This window comes from Bufo bufo, chromosome 1, assembly GCF_905171765.1.
Source record: "Bufo bufo chromosome 1, aBufBuf1.1, whole genome shotgun sequence".
In the NCBI taxonomy this organism is placed as follows: domain Eukaryota; kingdom Metazoa; phylum Chordata; class Amphibia; order Anura; family Bufonidae; genus Bufo; species Bufo bufo.
Window position 1 is genome coordinate 179,895,040 of NC_053389.1, and position 10,223 is coordinate 179,905,262.

The window sequence follows — 10,223 nt, forward strand, 5'->3', positions numbered from 1 at the left end:
AACCCGGTGGATTTTGTTATTACGAATCTTGATGGAGGAAGAGAGCGGAATTCCAGTTTTAGACCCTGACTCAAGGTGTCCAAGATCCAAGGGCTTCTAGAAATTAGTTTCCATGCAGGAAGGAAATTCTTTAATCTTCCTCCCACATGGTACCTGGCGTCATTGTTGACTTAATTTTTTTCTCGTCTCTAAAGGATTTGTTAAAGAAAAAACCTTCCCCCCCCCCACTTCCCCCCGTCTCTGGGATTTAAATTTAAGATCCTTGTTTCTTTCCTCTCCTTCTCTATTGGACTGAAAGGGGCGAAAGGACCGACTATATATTCCTCTTGAGGAAAATAAGTTTTGCACAGGAAATTTCTTCTTCTTGTCTGCTGCTTTCTCTAGAAATTCATCCAATGATGAACCGAACAAATATTCCCCTTCACAGGGCACTGCACAAAGCCTCTTCTTTGACTGAAGTTTTTTAACCACAGAGCTCTGCGTGCAGAATTGGTCAAAGCAGAGGAACGAGCCGTTAACCTAATTGCATTTGCCGAGGCATCTGCCAACAAATCTGCTGCTTTCTTGATAGTTGGGAGTCCAGCTAAAATTTCTTCTCTAGGACACTTATTTTTTATTTGATCTTCCATCTCCGACAACCAGATTATTAAGGAGCGGGCTGTACAGGTCGAGGAGAAGGTCTGAAGGAAGAGGTAGACGCTTCCCAGGCTCCCTTTAAAAACCCCTCCACTTTCTTATTAAGGGATCTTTTCATGATCCCATGTCTTCAAAAGGTTGGGATGTCTTTTTTGCTACTTTGGAAATAGCGACATCTATCTTGGGCGCCTTATTCCAGGTGGCTGCTACCTCCTCAGAAAAAGGATATTTTCTCTTTATATTTTTTGAGATGTAGACCCTCTTATTAGGTCTTTTCCATTAATCCTTAATTAATGCTGACATGTTCTTGTGAATCAGGAAAGATCTTGGATGTTTTGTTTCAAGGCCACCAAACATTATATCCTGCACTGATCTCAGTTCCTTAGAATCTTCTATTCCCATAGTTGTTTTAACTGCTTTTAATAAAGGATCTACATCTTCAACTGAAAAGAAGGGCTTGCCTATGTCTTTTTCTTCATTTTCAGAAAAGTAAGATGAATCGTCCGAACAAGGATTTTTCAAAGATTGTAAATCTTCCCCCTCTTCTGAATCTGAGGAAACCACATCACATCGCATCTGCATTTTCCTATGCCTGTGCTCTTTAGTAGCACTGATCTTTTTAGATGCCTGGGACAAGTCAGATCTGACCAGTGACTGCAGACATTTGTAAAAAGATGGCAACTGCTCCGCCACCGTTTTATCAATGCAGGTCTGGCATAGCTTCTTCTCCTAATCAGATGCTAGCAAACATTTGCATATAGCACATTCTCTATTTCGCCTTTTAACCACGGCTTTTTTAGGCTTTCCTTGGAAAACACATATATACAATGCCATGGGAAAATAATAAGTATACATTGCCATAGGCCTCTTACCCCTCCAATAGGTACCAAGGCCGGAGTCGACGCTGAAACTTCCGCTGTGTCGTTTCTTTCTTCCTCCATAGTGGCTGCCAGACAATTATTGCGCTCCTAATCCAAAACGGTGTCGCTCTGCCAGGAACGCTGCTGTAACACTGAATTCAGTGTCTTTAACCGCCAGCAACACACTTCCGGGATTTGTGCCTTATCTGCACCTCCCCCGACGTCACGTGATGCGTCACGACGCCACGTCGCTCCAGGCCTCCTTCTGGAATCTTAACATAGAGTGGAGCAGAAGCTCCTCCCACCGGGTTAATCTGTCTTTTTACTGCTTTTAAGTTCACCCAGACGCACCCGCGATGCTTACTAGTTCTTTAAATCGCACGGAAGCGTCATGCCCTTCAGGCTCAGGAGCCCCCAGCCATGGCGCCTCTGCCGGACCCATCGCGCACCCCTATGCCGCGAATAAAGAAAAGGACTGCAGGTAACAAGGGCAACCACGGGGAGAGAAGACGAACCACAGGTTTCCCCTCCAAAGACAGGAAACCATGCTGAAGTGGGAGAGGAGTCCCCACCTTTTTGTACTACATGTCTTTGGGGGTGGATCCTCTCTCTCGTGGTGCTGTCGTGGGTGAGGGGAAAATACGGTTGTGTGCATAAGGCCTTAAGGTCATGGACCAATACACAAATCACTAACTTTTCAAAAAACTTTTGATAAGTCATAAAGATATATCAAAAGTTTAGATAGGTGGGGTCTGAGCACTGAGATCCCCACCATTCTCTAAAATGAGGAGACAGAACAGCGCGTTTATCAAGCTCTCTCTTCTCACTGCAAGAGATGTGCTCTACATAGGTCTATTGGCCCGTCTTCATTCCGTCCTCTGCAGCTGACAGCGTGCAATATGCATGTGCTTCTCTCCCCTCGCTCTAGAGATCGCTGGGGTTTCAGAACTCAGAACCCCACAATCTGAACTTTTAATATGTCTCTATGACATAGCAAAACTTTTTTTTTTTTAAGTTAGTGACCCTTTTAAAGTATAAAGTGTTAATTTCCTATTCTTTAGGGTCCATTCACACGTCCGCAGAATGGGTCCGCATTCGTTCCACAAATTGCAGAATGGGTGCGGACCCATTCATTCTCTATGGGGCAGGAATGGATGCGGACCGCATGCGGTCCGTGACTCCGGAAAAAAATAGAACATGTCCTATTCTTGCCCGCAATTGCGGACAAGAATAGGCAGTTCTATGGGGGTGCCGGCCGGGTGTATTGCGGATCCGCAATACACTACGGATGTGTGAATGGACCCTTAACAATAATTTCCTCTTGGAAAAGTTGTTGCAAAATTACTTTGATAAAGACACACAGAGGAGTCGGTAATGACAGTGAGTGTTCTATGCAGGTTACAGAAACCTAGAGGTGAAGGTCTACATATGCCCAATTCAGCTGCTGAAAGCCAGGATAAACTGATGCTCAATGGATTTAACTATTCTCTTAAATGGCAAGTCTGCCACCTTGTGGAAAAAGTTTGCATCAGCATTAATCCCAGAAAACCTTGCAGGAAAGCCGCTCTGGCACTATGTTCAACTCTATGACTCGGCTCTGTTGACATGTGACCAGAAAGCTTTCTATATGTTTTGTAAATGTGTTTGTAGTAACCAATGACAATGACGTAACTTGCAGGTGAGTCACAAACATCACCATTTCACCCACAGTGCAAAGTGTCTGGTTAGAAGGTCAGGAGAGGAGGACGAGTGAGGAAGCACAGACATTTCTGTGAGTATTAATGTTAACATGGTGATGTAAAGCTTGGCTGTAATAGTTCATTCGAGAGGGGAGCCATCAGAAGTAGCCATATTATTAGTCTATCCCTTTTGGCCTTAGTGATTAGACATCATTTAGTACATACTGCTTTCATGGTTATAACTTTATTATTGGGTTGTCTGTATCATTTTCTGCCTTTTTTTTAATAATCAAGAGGCTCTTGTTTGCTACATTTATATAGGAGCCACTATTTTTACCTCCATTGACTTTTTATTTATTTTTTTGTTTGTTTTTTACTGATTAGACTCTGTTCACATCTCATTATTTGAATATGTTTAGCCACATGCTAACTGCATCTATAAGGCCCCATAGGGCATGCCAAATAACTGTCCTTTTGTCATATGCAGGGTCAGTATGCGCATAGTTGCCAACAGTCCCAAATTTGTAGGGACTGACCCTAATTTTCTGAGACAATCCCTGCAAATTTTCGCTTTCCTGGGCTGAAAATGGGCAAGGACTGTGTAAGGTCCTGCACTGTTTGGGAAAGGGGGGAGGGGAGGGTGTTCATGGGGCAGCAACTATTCTTCCCAAATCTACCAACTGCAGATTTGTTAATAAGGCTACTTTCACACTTGCGGAAGTGTGATCCGGCAAGTAGTTCCGTCGCCGGAACTGCCTGCTGGATCTGGCAAATTGCATGCAAATGGACAGCATTTGTAGACGGATCTGGATGCGGATCCGTCTCACAAATGCATTGCAAGAATCAATCCGTCTTTCCGTTTTTCATACGGACAAACGGATCCCTTTCAAAAAAAAATTCACATTTTTACCGATCCGCACATGCGCAGACCGGAAGGACGGATCCGGCATTGCAGTATTTTTAATGCCGGATCCGGCACTAATACATTTCAACGTAAATTGACAACTGATCCGGAATTTTGGATGCATGCTGCGGTATTTCCTCCATCCAAAACGCCGTTCAGTGACTGAACTGATGACATCCTGATGCATCCTGAATGGATTTCTCTCCATTCAGAATGCATGGGGATGAAACTGATCAGTTTGCGGTATTGAGCCCCTATGACGGAAAAGAAAAATGCTAGTGTGAAAGTATCCTTATGCGTTGTTATGCTTTTTTTTTTTACTGTACAGGAAAGTGTAGTCTGCTACAGAGGAAAAAAGTAAAAAAATATATACCACAAATATACATTGGGGGTCATTTATCAAACTGGTGTAACGTAGAACTTGCTTAGCTGCCTATAGCAACCAATAAGATTCCACCGTTCATTTTGGACAGCTCCTTTGGAAAATGATTGGTTGCTATGGGCAACTAAGTCAGTTCTACTTTACACCAGTTAGATAAATGACCATGAGTGACATGCCACTGTATGTCTATACATTGACATATATCACAGCCCTCCATCAGAGGTATACATTGTGGACTACTCCTGACATATACTTCTTATGGGAGGAAAAACTTAGCTGTGAAAAGGGTTGTGCAGAGGTCTTTATATTGGTGACCTATCCACCAGATAGGTTATCAATATCATATCGGTGGGGGTCCGACATGCGGCACCCCCGCCGATTAGTTGTTTAAATAGGAGGCAGTATTCCACTGCCCGTCGTCCCTGAAGCAAGTGTAATTACAATTATTTGTTCTATACTTGCATGGAGCGCTGCCTCCTCTTCAAACAGCTGATCGTGGGGGTGCCGGGTGTCGGACCACAGTCAATCAGATATTGATGACTATCCTGAGGATAGGTCAATAGAAAACCCATACAGTTCCAAACAAAGCAGCTCTCACCTGCCTAGTTCGTCAAGAGCAATGATACAGCCTGGACGCGGCCGTGAGTATGTAGGAAAAAGGATTTTATCCAGCTCTGTAAGACAAAAAATCTTTATTTCTTGCGGTATAAAAACTCCAAAACACACATCGTAACAATTTACGCGTTTCGGACCATCACATATCGGTCCTTACTCATGATACATGCTACAATAACTCCATGGTATATATGTGCCTGTCACACCAATCCCAAAGGATTAAAAATGGACAAAACATTCTCTTTGCAAATAAAAAAACTTTAGTTAATAAAGGAAATAAGACACAGAAAAGTCATTAATTGTTTGACAATTCCTGATATTGCAAAATTAAATCATGCTTTCTATTTAAACCAGCGGGGCTGCATGTTAATGGTGAAACCCTTTCAATACCATGTACCACTAATGCCGCTGCATCACCACCATGTACAATAGCGGTGGTGGTGACCATAAAAGAAAGCTACTGAATCGGGAGGCTTACTGGATGTTCCAGTTGGAAACATGCAGCCCCGCTGGTTTAAATAGAAAGCATGATTTAATTTTGCAATATCATTAATTGTTTGACAATTCCTGACTTTTCTGTTTCTTACTTCCTTTATTAACTAAAGTTTTTTTATTTGTAAAGAGAATGTTTTGTCCATTTTTAACCCTCCATGTTTTGTGTGTCACGTGACACCTAAATCCTTTGGGATTGGTGTGACAAGCACATATATACCATGGAGTTATTGTAGCATGTATCATGAGTAAGGAGCGACATGTGATGGTCCGAAATGCGTAGATTGTTACGATGTGTGTTTTGGAGTTTTTATACCGCAAGAAATAAAGGTTAGTTCGTTTTACAGAGCTGGATCAATCATCCTTTTTCCAATATAAAACCCCTGCACAACCCCTTTAAATGGTCACTGTACTTTCATACAACTTTGCATACATATATGGTACAGGTGAATTTAAGAGACTTTGTAATATATTATTATCAGAAATATACCTCATCATAGGGTTATCTGCTGTTACCCCCAAACCCCCTGTCTCCCGCTTCTTTTTTTTAGCTAACATTCTCTTAGAAATTTAAGAGAAATCTATCTTGTGAGATCAAAGCAGGCTGCCTGTCCACCGAAGGATTGAATGATTAGATTAATTCATCTAACAAATGTCTAGAAGGAAGGGGGAGGAGGAGTGAGGAAGTGCAGAAAGACTAGACAGTGCACACATGATTCAGCAGATTCACAGACATGTTTCAACATGTTCATCAGCTAATAGCAAGTGTTCTCTAACAGCTTTATTCACATCTATACTGCTCAGTGTTGCTGTGCAATGTCCTTTACAGGACTTATGAATGATTCTGAGTGTTAAAGAGGAAGCAGAATCTCCTGTCTCTGTGTATATTCTGTGAAGAGCAGTCACTCTCCGTGCACCCGCTTAGAGACAACTGAGAATTACAAATGTAGCACAGGTCTGCTTTAAGTATACCACAGTATACTAGGCTAGGCTTGCCTTCTCAAAAAGCAATGTTTCTTGTAAATGTATGGTACTCCTAGCAATGTCTGTATTACATCCATAAGACATGTGTCTCAGTACTCCACAATTTTCCATCTAACAAATTCCACATGCCTTCATGTATAATTAGACACACATAGAGGCACAAAATGGGTCCATATGTCTTTGTGAGTGATGTATTTAAGATTTGTGTGACACCGATCCTCAATATAGTTGTGTGCCAAAGTCCTCATTGAGAAGGGGCCCCCTTTTATTACTTCGTTGTCTAAAGCAGACAGCCCCTTTAAGGGGATACCTCTCTCACACACTTGTGCCACGTTGTGAACTTGTGATCACCTGAACATGTGATTAACAGATGTACTCCGATACTAAGGGTGCTATTACACGTTCACAGCTGAGCCATAGTTATCAAATGCAGAATATTACTTATTGCTGCGCTGCACCTGTACTTGCAACTTGAAGCAGTGCAGATGCAGTCCATCAATCAGTGGTAAACCACGTGCAGGTACTGCAGCCCAAATGCACAAGTAATAGCTTCTTGCTAGAAATGGTAGAATTGGTTTATCAGGTTTAAGATTCGCAGGATTCACATCAAGGAATCAGTGGAGAAGATAATGTCATTGAAAGATGGCATTTAATATTCATTTTAGGTACAAGAAGAAACAGAGAATAGGAAAATGGGCATCAGACCCCTTACTGCTGATCTGGAATAAACCTTCTTAGCTAAAGTGCCTGGAAAAGTACTGCTGGTTCCATCAGTGGAAGTTTGTGTTTGTCTCCTTAAAAATGTGCGTGTTTACTTGCGGCCACTCCATAAAACTCAACATGGTCAGATTTTTTGCAGTGGACACAAAATTGCTTGTGAAACAGTCAGGCTGGCCCCCCAGAGAACCAGGCAATCCTCTGGTGGACCCCAAAGGTCCAGGAGATTAAAAAAAAAATATATATATACATTCTCAGCTGTCTTTGGAGACAATTACTTGCCACTAGGGTCTATTTCCGAATCAAAGCCTATTCTTGGCCCAAACCCCATATCCTCAATAAAGTCTAATTTACTCAGGCAGAACCCCAGTTTGACACTCTAGTTATGTTAAAGGTTCCTTAGTGAGTTGCAGCAATGCCATGTTAAAAACTGATATTTTCAACTTTGTCCTTGCTATTACTTCATGTTTTGTCTTCCCACAGTAATAAAAGCCATGGAGAATTCAGACACTGACAGTGACAAACTGAAGGTGGAAAATGAGGTCAATGTGAAAGAAGTGGCTTCACAGAATGAGGAAAGTATAACATCAGAGGAATTAGAAGTAATACCTGATGGTGCAGTATGCCAATTTTTTCTCTTAGGATGCTGCAGGTTTGGGGATAAATGTAGAAACTCCCACTCAGGTGTTCCTCCAGCATCCAGTCCTCATATGACAAAAGATAACAAAGGCAAAGGCAACCAAACACCTAAACCAAAGGGGAAAAAGCCTCCAATGAAGACAGCCAGTGATGTCATATCCCGGATTCAATGGGACGCACAGTTGCCAAAGGAACAATTTATAGTTGGTTACCTTGATAGATTCTTGGGAATAATTGAGAAACCTTTCTCTGCATTTTGTTGGGAAGATTTAGCATCCATCGGGGTAGATGTTCTTGCCATACCCAAACATCGCATTCAGCATTTCAAATATCAAGATTTGGTTGTGTGGGACAAGGCTAGTCGAATAGACAATGTATTTGGGTCAACAGGAAGCGGCCTGACAATCTTGGATATTATTGATCAGTATGAAACATTGATACAAGCAGAAATAAATAATTTGGATGATAACAATCAACAGGAGACTCTTGATGTGGCCGTTGAAGAAGATGATGCAGAAGAAGAACTTGAAGAGAGCTGTAATTCTTTAGCGCAAGAGGATACAAAAAAATTGAGGCCAACACATTTTATAGCAGTTCGTATAAGCAGTGGTGATTTGAGACAATCAGTAAAGGAGGTTCAAAACATCCTCCAAAAGCATAACCCAGATATGTCACAGTTTTGTATCCCATTGCCAGAACTTCACTTAACTTTGTGCCTTTTGCATTTGGAATCTCCAGAAGATATTGATGTTGCCTACATAGTGCTTCAAGAACTTAAAAGCGACATTCAACGTATTCTTCCCCCAAGTCTTATCCTAAGCTTCGATGGACTGAAGGATTTTCATTCACGTGTGCTCTACTTAAAACCTGCGCCCATTCCTGGCCTAGCAAGCTTTGTAAGCAGGCTAAATCAAAGTTTTCGTAGTAAAGGTTTGAAAATCATTGATCCACCACAATCCAACACCTTCCATATGACTGTAGCAAAAATTCCTAGGAACGTCGCTAGTAAAAATCCAAATCTTCTTTTCCTCCCAGAGGTGTACAGTACAGTTCAGCTCACCCATTTTGGGGCACAACATATTGATTGCCTTAGTTTCTGTTATGCTGGAAGCTCAAGACGAACTGATGGCTTTTATACAACACTTCTAGAATTACCTCTTTACTGATTCTATAATATAATTACACTGTATAACTGCATCAAAATTAATTTTCAATAGCAGAAATGAGCACCCAATTACTGTACATGGGTAGTACCTTAATATTGTTAACCCAAGACACCAACTGAATTTGTGACGCCATTAACATTTTATATATAGAAGAAACATACCTAAAAAGTTGGATTAGGCCTTATGCAATGCTGTGAGACATTTGCATGGAGCCTTTGGGTCCTGGAGGACAATCTCCCAATTTTTTCCCTGTTGAATTTGTACAGAATCTGACAAAAATAAATCATATGCCTTTGTATGAAATCAGAGGCATACAGATGTACAGCCAAGGCCTAGCTTTGTATGTTCACAGCTTTACTTGAATTGACCCTAGACTGCAGCCTTTATTATGGTTCAGAGCTATATCCTTACTTCTGCTGGTAGTAGATCAGAATTCTCCTAGCATTCCTTGCTGGTCTAATGTTTAAAAAAAACAACAAAACAATGCCAGGCACAACCCATAGACAGGTGTGGTGCTGTTTTTGATAGAAAATAGCCATGTTTTCTAATCCTGTCTCTGTCGGAATGCTTATTGCCTGCATCCATTGGCAACCAGTAGAACTGTGAATGTAGCTCTAAGCTATAATACAGGATATGTCTCAGGATCAGTGCAAAATTTGTAACGTATTTACAGTTGCAAGAAAAAGTATGTGAACCCTTTGTAATTATATGGATTTCTGCACAAATTGGTCATAAATTGTGATCTAATCTTCATCTAAGTCACAACAATAGACAATCACAGTCTGCTTAAACTAATAACACACAAATAATTAAATGTTACCATGTTTTTATTGAACACACCATGTAAACATTCACAGTGCAGTTGGAAAAAGTATGTGAACCCTTGGATTTAATAACTGGATGAACCTCCTTTGGCAGCAATAACTTCAACCAAAAGTTTCCTGTAGTTGCAGCTCAGACGTGCACAACGGTCAGGAGTAATTCTTGATCATTCCTCTTTACAGAACTGTTTCAGTTCAGCAATATTCTTGGGATGTCTGGTGTGAAGCGCTTTCTTGAGGTCATACCACAGCATCTCAATCGGGTTGAGGTCAGGACTTTGACTGGGCCACTCCAGAAGGCGTATTTTCTTCTGTTTAAACCATTCTG

At 41.4% G+C, this 10,223-nt stretch overlaps 1 protein-coding gene across 3 annotated transcripts; it reads left to right on the top strand.

Moving 5' to 3' along the window:
* Positions 1–1,792: 1,792 nt before the first annotated feature.
* LENG9 (leukocyte receptor cluster member 9) lies at positions 1,793–9,580 on the top strand. 3 transcript variants are annotated; one of them, XM_040432850.1, is made up of 2 exons: positions 1,793–1,977; positions 7,753–9,580. In XM_040432850.1, the coding sequence occupies exons 1-2, from the start codon at positions 1,917–1,919 to the stop codon at positions 9,072–9,074; spliced, it is 1,383 nt and encodes a 460-aa protein (XP_040288784.1). In that variant the 5' UTR covers positions 1,793–1,916; the 3' UTR covers positions 9,075–9,580. The 3 variants fall into 3 exon arrangements, with proteins under 3 accessions (XP_040288784.1, XP_040288797.1, XP_040288792.1); XM_040432863.1 differs by lacking the exon at positions 1,793–1,977 and adding an exon at positions 2,724–3,267; XM_040432858.1 differs by lacking the exon at positions 1,793–1,977 and adding an exon at positions 6,256–6,636 and having other exon boundaries at positions 7,683–9,580.
* Positions 9,581–10,223: the final 643 nt, after the last annotated feature.